Source organism: Piliocolobus tephrosceles, chromosome 1, assembly GCF_002776525.5.
Source record: "Piliocolobus tephrosceles isolate RC106 chromosome 1, ASM277652v3, whole genome shotgun sequence".
Lineage (NCBI taxonomy): Eukaryota > Metazoa > Chordata > Mammalia > Primates > Cercopithecidae > Piliocolobus > Piliocolobus tephrosceles.
In genome coordinates this window covers 210619592-210636627 of record NC_045434.1, presented here as the reverse complement: position 1 = coordinate 210636627, position 17036 = coordinate 210619592, and the positions used below count along the sequence as shown (strand labels likewise).

Genomic DNA, 17036 nt, shown 5'->3' with positions numbered 1-17036 from the left:
GCAGAAAAATGCCTCCCCTAAGAGTTCATAATTTCAGGCATCTATTGTATGGGTTTATGGATTTACTTTCACTAACTGTGTGGCCTGGGAAGCTCTAAGCCAAGAAATTAAAGTTCTCCTGGACCACTTGGCAGAAGTAAATGCATATCCTCTCTGGAGAGATGCAAATTTAGAGCAGATTTAACAGTATTGCTCCAGGGAAAGCCCAGTTGAATATGCTATATGATTCCAAATTATAAAACACGTGAGGAAATAGACCATTACAAGCATGACTTCTCAGAAAAAATACACAGAATCAGACTTCTATTATATATAATAGAAGTCTATTTATATTTGATAGAAAATTTAGTCTGTTTAGACATCTATACACTTCCCCCTAAACAGTTTGTGCATATTAATAACTCGATTTTAATCTTTACTTTCAGCCCCAATTTTTTCCTTTGAGGTACAATTTACACACAAGGAAATGCACCAGTCTTAGGGGTACCACTCAACAAATTTTGACAAATGCATGCAGATGTGTAACCTAAACCTCGTCAAGACAAAGAATATTATGCTATCTTCCCAGGAAGTTGGTTTATGTCCCTTCCAGTAAATCCTCACCTTATTCTCTCAAAGGCAACCACTGCTTTGTTTTGTTTTGTTTTGTTTTGTTTCCTACCATGGATTAGTTTTGCTTGTTTAAGAATTCCATATTGAGTGGAATCAATGGCATGTTTTATTTTGTGTAAGTCTTCTTTCACTGAGCAGGAAGCTTTGGGATTCCTCCATGCTGCTGCTGCATGTATTGGCAGTTCCATCCTGTACATTGCTGAGGAGCTTTCTATTGTATAAATATACTACAGATTGTTGATTCATTCTCTTATTGATTAGTTACTGAGCTTATTCCAATTTGGGACAATTATGAATAAAACTACTAAGTACATTCAAAAACAAAAAAAAAAAAAAAGGAAAGTTAGTCTGTTTAAAATGCCTAAAAAAAAAGTGGGAATAAGGCTGGGCGCAGTGGCTCACACCTGTAATCCCAGCACTTTGGGAAGCTGAGGTGGCTGGATTGCTTGGGGACAGGAGTTCAAGACCAGCCTGGGCAACATAGTAAAATCCTGTCTCTATTAAAAATGCAAAAACAAAAAAAAATTAGCCGGTGTGGTGGTGCACGTCTGTAGTCCCAGCTACTCGGGAGGCTGAGGCGTGAGGATCACTCGAACCTGGAAGGCAGAGGCTGAAGTTAGCCGAGATCGTACCACTGCATTCCAGCCTGGGCAGCAGAGTGAGGGAGGGGAGGGGAGGGGAGAAAAAAAAATAGAAGGGTATAAGGACAAAATTGCAAAAAAGATAATACATGAGAATTTCTCAGGAACTGATAAGATACCACTCCTCACATTTAGGAAGCCCTCCAAGTCTCAAACAGGATAATCAAAATAAATTCACATCTAGATATATAATAGTGAACACTTCAGGATAACAAAACAATGAGAAGTAAAGCCACAGAAAAAATATTATGTAAAAGGGATTCATGATTTCTCAACAGCAACAAAAAGAAGTCAGAAAGTGGGATCATATCTATAGTTGTAGGACAACCCAGAATCATATTCTTGGCTAAAAACTAAATTTTTTATTTTAATTTTTAAATCTCCAAATGAAGGTTTAAAAAGAGGGTGAAATAAAGACTTATTCAGATAAGAACAGTTTATTTCAATGAATGCTCCTAAGAGGAATTTGTACTAGGAAGAAAGAATATGGTTATAGGAGTAAGCTCTAAGAGCGATGAGACATGAAATAATACGTGTGGATGAATATAAACAAACACCACATAAAACGATAATAATGTTCAATAATATGGAGGAAGAGGGCCAAGGAATGCAGTCAGTCTCTAAAACTTGCTTGTCCAACTCCTGCTCTAGAAGCTAGAAAAAAGCAGGGAAATCAATTCTCCCCTAGAGCTTCCAGATGGGAACACAGTCCTATCAACACCTTGATTTTAGCCCAGTGAGACCTCATGTCAGAAATATAATCTAGAGAGCTGCAGGATAATAAATCCGTGTTAAGCCACTAAATTTGTGGTAATTTGTTATAGCAGAAATAGGAAATAATACAGGAAGGAAGAAAACAAGATATAAAGATGGTGCAGAAGCTAGATGTTGCTGGAAAGATCTTATTTATAGTTCTAGCTCTGGAACTATGTTAATGTCTTATATAACTAAAATAAAAGTTAATTTTTTTTTTTTTTTTTTTGAGATGGAGTCTTCCTCTGTTGCCCAGGCTGAAGTGCAGTGGTGAAATCTTGGCTCACTGCAACCTCTGTCTCCCAGGTTCAAGCAATTCTCCTGCCTCAGCCTTCTGAGTAGCTGGGACTACAGGCATGCACCACCATGCCTGGCTAATCTTTGTATTTTTAGTAGAGACAGTGTTTCGTCATGTTGGCCAGGCTGGTCTCAAACTCCTGACCTCAAGTGATCCCCTCAGCCTCCCAAAGTGCTGGGGCTACAGATGTGAGCCACCACGCTCAGCCTAAATTTTTTGTAAACTCAAGGAAAATTCTAAAAATTGAAAATAAACAGAAACAAATGAGTTTAACCATAAGCCAAATTGGCTGCACAATCACTCAAGAAGAATATCAAGTGAAGTCTTAAACTACATTTAGTCATCTTATTGTTAACACTAACATTGGCCATTTTCTATTTACATCTATAAAAATATGTATGTATGTAATCTCACTAAAAGAAAATCAGAGCTTCTTGGAAATGGCTATGCCCAGGTTTGAGTGAAATATACTTGATATGCTTGGAGTAATTTTTTTCCGCCAGAAAGCAAGAAAGTCTACTGGGCCATGTAAGAAGGACACAACAGCCAGGGTGATCAGGATAATCTGATTGTGAAAAAGATTAGTGCCTGCAATGGACAGAAATATTATATATACATATATATACAGTGTGTATGTACGTATATTCTATATATATAGAAATACTCCATATAGTGAGCTCTGATTTCTTTCAGTGAGATTACATATTTTTTTTATATACACAAGTAGTAAATGACCAATATTAGTTTTAACAATAAGATGACTAAATGACTTTCACTTGATATTCTTCTTTGAGTGACTGTGCAACCAACTTGGTTTACAGTATAAAGATAAATTACATATATATATATCTGCATGAGTTCATACTGATACTCTAAAGAATAAGGGTAGGATTGGGAGGTGGGAAGGTGCCTGGATCATCTCTGAAAAGTTGTTAGAGGCTTGACTCATTATACTAAAAAACTGATAAATTGATAAAGGTAAAGAACCATGAATGCATTTTGTTTTTCCTACATGATCTACACTTCAAATTACCTTGGTAGTTGATTATATAAAGTCCTTTTTTAAAATTAAAACAAAATTTTTTTTTTTTTTTTTTTTTTTTGAGACAGAGTCTCACTCTGACGCCCAGGCTGGAGTGCAGTGGCCTAATCTTGGCTCACTGCAAGCTCCGCCTCCTGGGTTCATGCCATTCTCCTGCCTCAGCCTCCTGAGTAGCTGGGACTACTGGTGCCCGCCACCATGCCTGGCTAATGTTTTTGTATTTTTCAGTAGAGACGGGGTTTCAACATGTTAGCCAGGATGGTCTCGATCTCCTGACCTTGTGATCCGCCCACCTCGGCCTCCCAAAGTGCTGGAATTACAGACGTGAGCCACCATGCCCAGCCTAAAAAATATTTTAAATAAAATGAGATGGGGTCTTGCTATGTTGCCCAGGTTGGTCTCACACTCCTGGACTCAAGTAATCCTCTCATCACAGCCTCCCAAAGTGCTGATATTACAGCTGTGAGCCACCACGCCCAGCCAAGTTCTTTATTTCTAAAGAACTTTCTAGCTAATAAATACAGAAGGAATAATCAAATTAGAAAATCCCCATTTTGGGGCACAGGTTCTCAGGATCTCCTGAGAGATGTGTCATGGGAAAAAAAATTTTTTAATAAAAAAAATACATATAAATAAGAAAATCACCATTTTGCAGTCCCTGATCAAATAATAGCTCTAGGAAATAACTACCAACGAATGCTAAAATGATTAGGAAAAAGGCTGATGGGGAACTTTATAACAAATGGATCACATGACAATATCCGAACTCACTGATTAGCTTTCGCATCACTAGCAGTGGGTCATTTTGACAGTGTGTGTTTACTAAATGTTGAAATAGGAAGTATACAGTACTGTAATCTATGAAGTATAGGAGTAGAGGGAAAAGGTAAATAAATGGTGAAAGAATGATATATATCAACCAAATGCCAGATGTAGACCTTATTTGGATTTTGATTTGAATAAACCAAATTACAATGAATTTTTAAGGCAACTAGGGACACTTGAAGAAGGGTTGGTATTATATAATACTAAGAAATGACTGTTAGCTTTGTAGGTGTCATACTTGTGGTTATATGGAAAAAAGTATGTATTGGTGAAATAATATGATACCTGTAATTTCTTTTAAAATACTGCAGAAATGTACGTATGTGTGTGGGGAGAAAAGGCGATGCAGGTAAGGGATAAAACTAAATTGACAAAATGCTAGTAATTACTGATGGGTATATGAGAATCTAACATAATAGGTTGTCTAGTTTATTCATGATTGAAATAGTCTATTAGAAAATGTTTACAAAATTAAAGGTGGCCAGTGAGTGAAGGCAAAAGATGAAATAAAAAATTAAGGCTCAAACAAATCCAGAAAAAGACAGAAAAGAAAGATAAACAGACAAAGCAGCTGGGCGCGGTGGCTCACGCCTGTAATCCCAGCACTTTTGGAGGCCGAGGCAGGTGGATCATGAGGTCAGGAGATCGAGACCATCCTGGTTAACATGGTGAAACCCTGTCTCCACTAAAAAATACCAAAAATTAGCCAAGCGTTGTGGTGGGTGCCTGTAGTCCCAGCTACTTGGGAGGCTGAGGCAGGAGCCCCATGGCGTGAACCTGGGAGGTGGAGCTTGCAGTGAGCCGAGATTAGGCCACTGCACCCCAGCCTGGGCGACAGAGGGAGCCTCAGTCTCACAAAAACAAACAAACAAAAAAGACAAACCAAGCAGGACAAAAAGAATGCACTAAGTAAGATGGTGGAAATAAACTCAAATATGGCCAGGTGCGGTGGCTCACACCTGTAATCCCAGCACTTTGGGAGGCCGAGATGGGGGATCACTTGTGGTCAGGAGTTTGAGACCAGCCTGGTGAACATGGTGAAATCCTGTCTCTACTAAAAATACAAAATTCGCTGGGCATAGTAGTATACACTTGTAATCCCAGCTGCCTGTGAGGCTGAGGCAGGACAATCACTTGAACGCAGGAAGCGGAGGTTGCAGTGAGCCGAGATTGCACTACCACACTCCACCCTGGCAACAAGAGCGATACTCCATCCCAAAATAAAATAAAATAAATAACCCAAATATATCAGCAATCACAATAAATGCAATTGGCCTAAAATGCACTGGTTAAAAGACAAAAATTTTTTAATTGGATTAAAAAGATAATCTAGGTTTATTTACAAGAGATCATCTAAAACAATAAGTCATGAGACAGTTAAAAGTAAAAGAATTGGAAAAGACATACGCCTCCAAAAAAAAAAAGCTGGTGTGGATATACTAATGTTAGGCAAAATAAATTTTAAGGTATTATTAAAGATAAGGATTACAGCATAATGATAAAACAGTCAACTTACCAGGAAGGTATCAGGATTTAAAATTTGCATGCATCTACTAATATAATCTCAAAAACATATAAAACGAGATTGACTAAACTGTCAGAAACAAGCCTACCATTGTAAAGGGAGATTTTTGTCTCACTTCTCTCAGGATTGATAGATCAACCAAACAAAAATTAACAAGGACACAAAAGATTTGAACACAATAAGTAATAAGTTCAATCTAATGACTCATATAGCACTCTGTCCATAACGTTAGCAAATACACATGTATTCCCAAGGATATAGGAAATACTTATGAAAATCGATCAACCACTAGACCATTAAAGCAGTTCCAGCAAGCACGAAAGAATCATAAACACAATGCAATTAAGTTAGAAATCAGTACCAAAATGAGAAATTAAAAACCCTGTAAGTTTACAAATAAAATACCCACTTCTAAATAACTGAAGGGTAAAAGAAGAAATCCTAACGCTGGAAAGTATTTCTGAACAATAATGAAAATACTACATAATTACAGAGCAATAAAGGAAGAATGAATTACTGATACATGGTACACATGGATGAACCTCAAAAGTTTTAAGTGAAAGAAGCCAGATGCAAAAGACCACATATTCTATGACACCAATTATATGAAATGTCCAGAAAAAGTATATCTATAGAGATAGCAGATTAGTAGCTGCCCAGGGATGAGGCAGAAACAGAAAATGACTGAAAATGGACAGGAGGTTTTTTGCTAGGGTGATTTAAATTTTCTAAAATTAGATTATTAGTGATAATTGCATAACTCTGTAAATATATTAAAAATCAATGAATTTTATGGTATGTAAATTTTATCTCAAAGTTTTAAGAAATTTTGGAAAGCAGTTAAATAATACTTGGAGTGAAATTCATAGCCTTAAGAGATTACATTAGAAAAGAAGATTGACAATGACTTAATATTCTAACACATTTCTTTTAAAAAGCAGAAAAAGGAAAATAATAATAGATCAACAAGTCAAAAGTTGGTTCTTTTTTTTTTTTTGAGATGGAATCTAGCTCTGTCACCCAGGCTGGAGTGCAAAGGCACAATCTCAGCTCACCGCAACCTCCACCTCCTGGGTTCAAGCGATTCTCCCGCCTTAGCCTCTTGAGTAGCTGGGATTACAGGCATGCGCCACCATGCCTGGCTAATTTTTATATTTTTAGTAGAGATGGGGTTTCACCATGTTAGTCAGGCTAGAGTTGAACTCTGGACCTCAGATGATCCACCCACCTCAGCCTCCCAAAGTGCTGGGATTATAGGCGTGAGCCACTGCGCCTGGCCAATAGTTGTTTCTTTGAAAAATACTTTAACAAATCTCTACTAGAAAATTAAAACATAATCCACTCAGTTCTGGGTCATAAAAAAAGACCTTAAAAAAATTAAAACGTGAGACAACAGTGTGAACAATTTCACGTCAACAAGTTTTAACATTTAGACAAAATGAACAGCTTCCTAAAAAAAAAGTACCCAAAACTGCTTCAAGTAGATATCTTTGAGCCCATAGGTAAAAAAGAGAAAATTATAGACCAATTCAGTCAAGAACACAGAAGCAAAAACTCTAAGTTGAACTGACATAAGATCGAAATTTAAAAATACGTTATAACCAAGGTGGTTTTAATACAAGAATGCCCGCATTCTTACATTAGAACATGTATCAGTGTGATTCAACATATTCAACACATTAAAAGACAAAAATCATATGATTATTACACACTAAAAACTTCAACACCCATTCATAATAAAACTCTTTAGCAATCTCTTTATATGAGAATATTTGACCTTTATAAAGCTATCTAGTGCTAATTTTGGCAGCACACATACTAGCACTGGAACAATCTAGAGAAGATTAGCATGGCCCATATGCAAGGATAACAGGCAGATTTGTGAAGCATTCCGTATTTTTTTAAAAATAAAAATAAAATAAAATAAAAATATATCTACCAAAAAGCTACAACAAACATTATACTTAGTAGTGAAATCTTAACAGCAGTCCATTAAAATCAGGAGCAAGGTTACAGATTTCCACTACCACTGCATCTAATCAACATGGAAGTAGGCCAGGTGCAGTGGCTCACTCTTGTAATTCCAGTGCTTTGGGAGGCCAAGTTGGGCAGATAGCTTGAGTCCAGGAGTTTGATACCAGCCTAGGCAACATGGCGAAACCCAAAAAAAATCAGCTGGGTGTGGTTGTACATGCCTGTAGTCCCAACTACTCGGGTGGCTGAGGTGGGAGGATCACTTGAGTCCGGGAGGTAGAGGTTGCAGTGAGCCCTTATCACCTACTGCAACCTCTGTGTCGCCAGCTTGGGCGACAGAGCAAGACCCTATCTCAAAAACCAAAAACATGGTAGTAGAGGTGTTATTACTTTTTTATTACTTATTACTTTTCCTCACTGTGTCACTAAGTGGTTTACGAGATTAAAACTAAAAAACAAAACATCCTTTTGTTTTTTTTTCCCTCCCTGCCGCACCAGACTATATAACTGTCTAGAGTAAAAACCTGAGAGAATTTACAGGTAAATTATTAGAGTTAATAAGAATTCCGGCTGGGCGTGGTGGCTCAGGCCTATAATCCCAGCACTTTGGGAGGCTGAGGCAGTTGGATCACTTGAGGTTAGGAGTTCAAGACCAGCCTGGCAAACATAGTGAAACCCTGTCTCTACTAACAATACAAAAATTAGCCGGGCATGGTGGTACACCCCTGTAATCCCAGCTACTCAAGAGGCTGAGGCAGGAGAATTGCTTGAACCTGGGAGGCAGAGGTTGCAGGAAGCTGAGATCGTGCCACTGTACTCCCCCCTGGGCAACAAAGTTAGACTTTTTCTCAAAAAAAAAAAAAAAAAAAAAAAAATTCAATGAGGTTGATAGCTACAATTATAAATATAATAGAAACAAATAAACGGTATGTCTATACTCCAGACACAAAGTTAGGAAACATAATTTCTAAAAACATGCTATCTCCTCTAAATGTACATCATGTGGACAATATGATCAGAGGGAAAAGTAATTAATTGAGATACCTTTTAAACATAGTACTCTGACTGTACACCCTTAGTAGAGTGTATTCTAAGAATAACAGGAACTACAAAGCTACCCTGAACTTTACTTAGATCTGTGGTTGGTAGTAGTGTGGATATATAATCTTGGAACCATTTTGCATACTCTGTGGTTTAGAGAAAGACACAAGAAACATCAACAGTGAGACGTGGGGGAGGGGAAAATTCCTCTTTACAGAAAAATGCTGTCGGCTAATAAAATGGAGAAGGAATGACAAAATTAGAAAGTCATCACTTTGCAACCACCAGTGTGACTGATAATCAATTCAAGTGAGGATTATCAATGGATGCCACAATTACTGGATGGAAGGTAGCTGAGGAACAGGAGAGCCATGGAGTCTCAAAGTGTCACCCCACAGATTACTCACTAATGGCAAAGGAAAACAGGTAAGTTTACAATGGAGAGATCGGATAAACACCCACTTGGCTGCATGCTCGCACTGAGGATCAACAATAACGGGACCAACTGGTGGCAGTATGAGATCCAGTAAGAGCATGCAAGTTCACCCGTGTAGTATTTTCACTAAAAATGTTATGCCTTAAATCTTGTCATGAAGGAGCAACCAGAAATCCAGACTGATTTTGTATTTGTGGGGCATCTACAACTTGACTGAACTCTAGATTACTGAGAATGACAATGTTTTTCCTCCCCCAGGCCATTCATCTTCTAGCCATCTTTTTCTCGAGATGGAGTCTCACTCTGTTGTCCAAGCTGGAGCGTGGTGGCACGATCTCAGCTCACTGCAACCTCCATCTCACAGGTTCAAGCAATTCTCCTGCCTTAGCCTCCCGAGTAGCTGGGATTATAGGTGTGCACCACCACGATTGGGTAGTTTTTGTATTTGTAGTAGAGATGGGGTTTCACCATGTTGGCCAGGCTACACGGTGGTGACCTCAGGTGATCCGCCCATCTCGGCCCCCAAAGTGCTGGAATTACAGGTGTGAGCCACTGAACCTGGCCCTTTTAGCCATCCAAGCCAGGACATTGGAGTGAGCCGATCGTACACTTACACGTTGGGAGTTAAGGGGGAGGAAGGCATTAGGCTCAAGGGCACACAGAATGCACTGGCGCGGTGGCTCAAGCCTGTAATCCCAGCACTTTGGGAGGCCGAGACGGGCGGATCACGAGGTCAGGAGATCGAGACCATCCTGGCTAACACTGTGAAACCCCGTCTCTACTAAAAAATACAAAAAACTAGCCGGGCGAGGTGGCGGGCGCCTGTAGTCCCAGCTACGGGAGGCTGAGGCAGGAGAATGGCGTAAACCCAGGAGGCGGAGCTTGCAGTGAGCTGAGATCCGGCCACTGCACTCCAGCCCGGGCGACACAGCGAGACTCCGTCTCAAAAAAAAAAAAAAAAAAAAAAGGAGAAGCTGAAGCACAGATGGATCTGTGCATGTGGTGCAGAGGAGAAAGAGAAGGATTGGGGTTTGAGGTACTTACTTCCCGGATGGCCCCATCACAGACTCGAATGACATTAAGGAACGTGGGCATGACCTGGGGCAGAAACTGCACACACTTGAGTCCCAGGGACTTGAAGATGAAGGTGATGGCCTGGACAACCATGGTGTGATGGTGAGAGAGTGACTGGTCTCGGAAGATCCGCATTAGGGCCACCATGGACACAGCTGGGTAGAACTCATCCAGAGGCAAGTTTCCCATGTTAACCAGCATTTCACTAGTGCTATAGTCAGCTAGGACAAAACAAAAGAGAGCATTAGAGCTACACATGGCATGACATGACTTTAGGCAGAACATAGTTAATAACAAACAACCTCCTAACAGACATTAGCATTCATATCTTTCTTCCTAGTATGTTCTAACACTATTGGGAATTCAAGGTCTATTAGGAACCAACAAATAGCTTCTCACCATCAAGAAGTAAACAGTTTTTGGCTTTTCTATTACTCAAACCACAAAAGCCTAAAACAGTACATGATGGGTTGGTTTTCTCTAAATTGCTCTGTTTAATTTAGCTTCTTACCGTTCACAACTTTAAAACTGAAACCATCAATAAAAATAATTACTCCCCCAAAATAAAGGGAATTAAATTAAGCAAACATCTGTTCAGCAGCTGCTTGGTTCCCCTAGGGAGCTCAGACAAGTTGGTAGGCAAATACTACCTATCCGACTTGAACAATAAGGACCTGAAGGACTCTGACGGTGGCGGAGGGGGCAGCGGCGAGGGAGGTATAGTAACATGAAGAGTGCAGTGAGGAGGGTAAGAACTAAACAGATGAAGAGCTGGGCTGACTGATGCCATGAATAAGGAAGAACACCAGGAGTAACATGGCTCGGGCCCTGCTCTCCACAGCTATGGGGCTGACATAATGACATCACAGGCATGCCTCCCTAATACCAGAAGAGGAAGAAATCTGAAGCAATACCATCCCATCTAGTGAGTTTAGAAACAATTCATTTTGGGGTAACAACATTTTCCTACAATAGTTGGGATAACTAATGTTAACTTTCAATGTCAGAAATAGGCCTGCCCTGAGGGAATATGGGTTAAGTCTAGAAAACTCTCCTGCAACCCCATACCCTACACCCATTCACTCAGGCTACTTGTCAAAAGGCAATGGGCTATACAAAAATTAACCAGGTGTGGTGGCACACGCCTGTAGTCCCAGCTACTTGAGGGGCTGAAGCAGGAGGATCACTTGAGCCCAGGAGGTCGAGGCTACATCATGCCACTGTACTTCAGCCTGGGTGACAAAGTGAGACCCTGTCTCCAAAAATATAAAATTAAGATAAAATAAAAACAATAAAAGACAATGGGCAAAAGACCACCAGAAATTATTCCACCTATCTAACTGGAACCTTGCACTCATTGACCAACCTCTCCCTATTCCCCCTCCCTGTGTCAATTAAAAATAAAACAAAACTTAAAAAAAAAAAAAAAAAAAGGCGTCCAGGCATAGTGGCTCATGCCTGTAATCCCAGCACTTTGGGAAGCTGAGGCGGGCAGATCACTTGAGGTCAGGAGTTTGAGAACAGCCAGGCCAACATGGCAAAACCCCATTCCGACTAAAAATGCAGAAATTAGCCAGGTGTGGTGGTGTGCACCTGTAGTCCCAGTTACTTGGGAGGCTGAGACAGAAGAATTGCTTGAACCCAGGAGGCAGTTGTTGCAATGCTGTATTCCAGCCTGGGCAACAGAGTAAGACTCTCCACCTCAAAAAAAAAAAAAAAAAAAAGGCAAGGCAATGTGGCTCTTGGGCCAGACCATTTCATGGAAAAAAGAGCCCCAAATTTCTGATTGCTGCTAGTTTTCCTTATGGCCCTGAGCCTCGCCTCTGATTTCCCTATCAATTAAAATGGAGAATCAATTCTCTCTTCTTCTGTAGATACTATGGGAATAAGAATATCAAAGAGGCACTAAGAAAGAATGAGAGAGGTAATGGGGTTATAATGTGTATCTCTTGCATTGGCACCAAAAAGCAGACAGACCTGGCATGTCAACTCTTGACAAAGAATCTAGACAGATATGAGGACTCTGGCCACAATGGAAAGCAGCATCCCTTCTGGGATTCAAGAAGAAACTACTGACTTTTCATTCAAAAGTTGCTCAATGAGCCAATATCCTATTTCTCAGTAATCCAGCTCCAGACTTTCTAAACACAATCAGCAAGGGCTCTGTGAGTGAGAACTTCGCAAGTCTTTCATGGCTACCCCCAACTTACAGGAATCCTGACTTGACTTGGATTCTGACAGGCTGACAGCAGAGGCATCCCGGGACTGGTCTATCATGCCAATGTTCACTTTGTGCTTGTAGGGATCCAAAGCCCCTAAAAGCCCTAACACACGGATGGCCTTGGTGGGAAAGGGGAGGGAAAAAAGAAAACATTCATCACAACATGATTACAACAAGTATCACAGATACTCCTCTCAGGTTTAAACCCCAATTCATACCCAAATGACCAGCTACATGAACAAAATGGAGACGGACAGGAAGTCTGACTCATACTGTCAGAGCATGTTAATGCTGCAACCTTCTCTCTCTTACCATCCTCCCAGTAAAGTCTTTAAAGACCAAGTTTGCCATGTCTCCTACCTCTCTGCGTGTACCCTGGTTCTGCTCAGTCTTCAGAAAATTCAGTAGCACCTCAAGCAAAGTAGGGTACTTCCTGTAGGGCTCTACTACATAGCCAGTGCTGGCCACCAACTGTCCCAGGGTCCACAGAGCCACCTAGATAGGCACAAGATCACATGGTTCATTGAGCCAGTATGAGAGAAAAGAAAGCATAGTTGAACTCTTTGTATGATGACTGTAATGAAGTGTTAGAGGCTATAAGAAGACAAGAGGTTTCCAGTAAAGACACTAACCATGAGCAGAAATCCCAAGAGGGCATAAAACCAAGGCTGATCAAGCACACAAACCTGCAACAACCACTGGATCAAGAGACAAAGAAAATTCCCACCTTTCTCAAAGGAAATACATCATTCTTCCATATCCCAAATGATTAACAGGAGATTCAAAAGGAAATTAAGATTTTTTGTTGTTGTTGAGACAGGGTCTCACTGGAGACTGGAGTGCAGTGGTGTGATAACAGTTCACTGCAGTCTTAATCTCTTGGATTCAAGTGATCTTCCCATCTTAGCCTCCTGAGTAGCTGGGACTACAGGCACACGCCACCATGCTCAGCTATTTCTTTTTTTTTTTAGTAGAGACAAACTCTAATTATGCCCAGGCTGCTCTCCAATTCTAGAGCAAGCAATCTTCCTGCCTCAGCCTCCCAAAGTGCTAGGATTACAGGTGTGAGCTGCCATGCCCAGAAATAAATTAAGACTGTTCTTAATTTTAGTCTAGTCATCTAATAGCCTCAAATTCGGAAAGCAGAACCAGGGCTGGGCAAGGATGAGCTAAACCTCTGTTCCCTCATAGGCAGTGGCCAAGGCTTTCTTTTTCCCTCTGAGAGCTAGGGCTCTGATAATTGACCTGCATTTTCTTTTGTATAGACAAAATGGCACTAGTCAGCCCTGATACTTACTGAAACTGACTCTGGGTCAGGACAACAGGTAATTCTGATTTCAAATCTATCTAATTTTCACTCATTCAACAAATATTTTTGAGCACCTACTATGTATCACACTCTGTTCTAGGCACTGGGTAAGGACACTAAGGTGAATAAAGAGAAGCAAGGTCCCCGGACTCATGGGGTCTGTCTTGCTCAATCGGGAAGCAGTAATACTCACCTGCCTTTTGGCCAACAAAGAGGAATCCTGGAGCATGTCCATAATGATAATAAAAAGTTCATCAACCCATTTCCTCATTTCCAGGCCACTAACCTGCAAAATGAAAAAGAGGATGGTAGATAGGGTTAGAAATTATGGCATTAAATAGTATTTTGAGGCTGGGCACAGTGGCTCACGCCTCTAATCCCAGCACTTTGGGAGGCTGAGGAGGGCAGATCACCTGTCATCAGGAGCTCGAGACTAGCCTGGCCAACATGGTGAAACCCCATCTCTACTAAAAATACAAAAATTAGCTGGGTGTGGTGGCACACATCTGTAATTCCAGCTACTTGGGAGGCTGAGGCACGAGAATCACTTGAACCCAGGAGATAGAGGTTGCAGTGAGCTGAGATCACGCCACTGGATTCTAGCCTGGATAAAGTGAAACTATCTCAAAAACAAGTAAATAAAATAAAATAATTTTTTTAAAAAAGGCCTCTCTTCCTTTCTCCACCATCGTGGTGTGTGCTTGACTCTGCTTCTTGCCATGTCTTCTCACAAGACTTTCAGAATTAAGCAATTCCTGGCCAAAAAAACAAAAGTAAAATCGCCCCATTCCCCAGTGGATTTGGATGAAAACTGGTAATAACACCAGGTACAACTCCAAAAAAAGACGTTGGAGAAGAACCAAACTGGATCTATGCGGAATTGCACACGAGATGGCACACATATTGACGCTGTCTGAAGGTCACAATGATGTTACCGTATCAAGCTGAAAATGTCACCACTCTCTGGAGAGTCGGATGTGTTTTATTGAGAATGTATTATTTCTCTCTGAATATGTTAGGAATGCCTTGGTTGGCTGGGTTCCGTAATAAACATGTGAGACCTTTCATTTAAAAAAAAAAAAAGTATTTGGACTTCCTCAGAGGTGAGTTTCCTTTCCTCCCTATCTCCACCATGGAAAAAGTAGCTGCCCCTTTACCTGTGCCAATTCTCCTATTGTTGCCAGGACATTATTGATCACACCTGGGTTTGGATCAGGGTCTGGATCTTTCAGTTTCAAAATTAATGCCTAGGGAAAGAAGTTATGAGAAAACGAATGCAGGTTAGACTCGACTAGAAACCTTTCTTTCACATAAGTAAAATTCACCCAAGACACCATCTCAGTCATAAAGAAATTCCTCCTAAGCTTTATGAACCCAAGACTTCTCTGGAATGTAAATTCTCAAACTTTTCTCCATACGAAGTATAAGTCTGACATGTGAGAGAGCTGGGAAGCACCATGATGTGAAAGTATCTTCTCATGTCTCCTCTAAACTACCTCAGTGATTGTTCATCCAGATTCACATACATTGTAAAATACTTCACATGACTCTAATGTGTTCAGATTTGAAGGCTGTTTCAGATTTTCAAGCTCATTTTTTCCTCATTTTGGGAGAGCTATTTTATGCTACTATCCACCTACTTCTCCTTTCCAAACACCTGTGATGATGTGCCTGAAGCATTATCGTAAGTCTTACCTCTTATAAGGAGAGCACTTTCCTGCAACTGATGAGATTCTTGGTATTCTTTAACTGAAAGTGCTTGATATGGCCCTTTGGTCTCCAAGCATGAGAGCAAGGAAATTATCTACTTTGTTCAGTGTACTAGTGAGCACTGAAACACTCCCATCTCCCCATATGAGCTGATGACAACACAGAGAGGAAGTGCCGGCCTCTTGGTTTGTGTTACCTTCAGAATAGGCTCCATGTAGGGACGGATGAGTCGGGGCGCATTGGAGACCAGGTGCCCCAGCATGCGGGCACTCTGCTCTTTGATTCTTCCAATCCCACTGTGCTCCAGCTCTGTCAAAATCTGTAGGGAAGAAAGGCTCGTATGTTCTCTATGGCAGAAGACATTCTAGAGAGAGACTGTGTCAAACAGAAAAAGTGGCAGGGAACTGGGGGAAAAACCAAGACTTTCAGGACAGATGAAGTAGCTGCTAGATACTCAATAAGCAACAGACATCTCTGCAAGTGACAGAACAGCCTTAGATACAAGTGCGCCAGGAAGAAAACCTATTTGAAAACCTACTCCCTTTCCTTTTATCACAGCACTCCAACGTCCCATGGTCCTCTCTAAAGCAGAGCTTTTAACAATGCAGCACAGCCAGAGAAGACTGAAAAACCAACAGGGAGAGCTGAGAGTAGAGTTCTATAAAAATGAGGAACAAAGGTAGGGCCCTTGGGAGAAAAATCTTCGTCCAGACAGCAAATTACTAAGGACTACAAATATAATGGCAAAGGAATCAAAGAACAGTTAGAACAGCTATGATGTCAAGAGAAGTGTTGATGCTCTGTAGCTGTTTGGGGTACATCTAGATAAACCTCAATAGATGGGGATCACATTGGCAGGATTCCCCAAAGCCTTACTGACTGGAGATAACATGTTGTTTCTAACTGACATCCTTATGACACCAGCAAATCAGCACATTAAGCTCATGGTGACATAGACAGCATAATATAGACAGACTTCTGGATAAAGCTGCCAGAAGGAAATCAATGAGCAGTAAGAAAAGCAGATGTCACAGAGCTCAGGTTAACTCAGCTACCCAGAGGAGTCTACAATTTAACATTACATTTTGTCTTAGGTTACTGACTTCATAACCTGATTTTCTGGATTCCCTTGGCAGCCTGTTTTCCCCAGTCATAGCAGACCACAGGGAAAAGAAATGAAGGGGATACTGAGAATAGACCTGCAGCACCAGGAAGACATGGCTGACTGCGAGGAAATGTGCCTCACAGAGCAGAGCCCAACTATCTGCAGCAGTGCGGGGCCAATCCAAAGAACTCCAAGTTCACTTTCAGAGCCCGAGAGCCTCACTGCATCCTAATAACAATAACCAATGTCCACCCTGATGACCAAGACCGCAAGAAAGGCCAAAGTCGGCCAGGCACAGTGGCTCATGCCTGTAATCCAGCACTTTGGGAGGCTGAGGCAGACGGATTGCTTGAGCCCAAGAGGCAGAGGCTGCAGTGAGACGAGATCCCACCATTGCACTCCAACCTTGGTGACAGAGTGAGATTCTGTCTCAAAATAAAACAAAACACCAAAGCCTTTACCAAGGCATG

At 40.9% G+C, this 17036-nt stretch overlaps 1 protein-coding gene and 1 non-coding gene across 4 annotated transcripts in view; one reads left to right on the top strand and one right to left on the bottom strand.

Moving 5' to 3' along the window:
• Positions 1-17036, bottom strand: part of MTOR (mechanistic target of rapamycin kinase) — a 151048-nt gene that overhangs the window by 108028 nt on the left and 25984 nt on the right. For all 3 annotated transcript variants that reach the window (XR_002726332.1, XM_023191944.1, XM_023191945.2), the window contains 6 exons: positions 15658-15780; positions 14909-14998; positions 13945-14037; positions 12803-12937; positions 12432-12561; positions 10192-10442 (listed from right to left, as the gene is read on the bottom strand). Coding sequence is in view for 2 of the 3 variants with exons in the window: in XM_023191944.1 (XP_023047712.1) it covers positions 10192-10442; positions 12432-12561; positions 12803-12937; positions 13945-14037; positions 14909-14998; positions 15658-15780 (822 nt within the window). In the remaining variant the exon portion in view is untranslated. The remainder of the gene's footprint in view (positions 1-10191; positions 10443-12431; positions 12562-12802; positions 12938-13944; positions 14038-14908; positions 14999-15657; positions 15781-17036) is intronic.
• On the top strand, positions 7491-7597 carry LOC111526351. Its single transcript, XR_002726347.1, has one exon. It is a non-coding gene; the product is annotated as a U6 spliceosomal RNA (small nuclear RNA).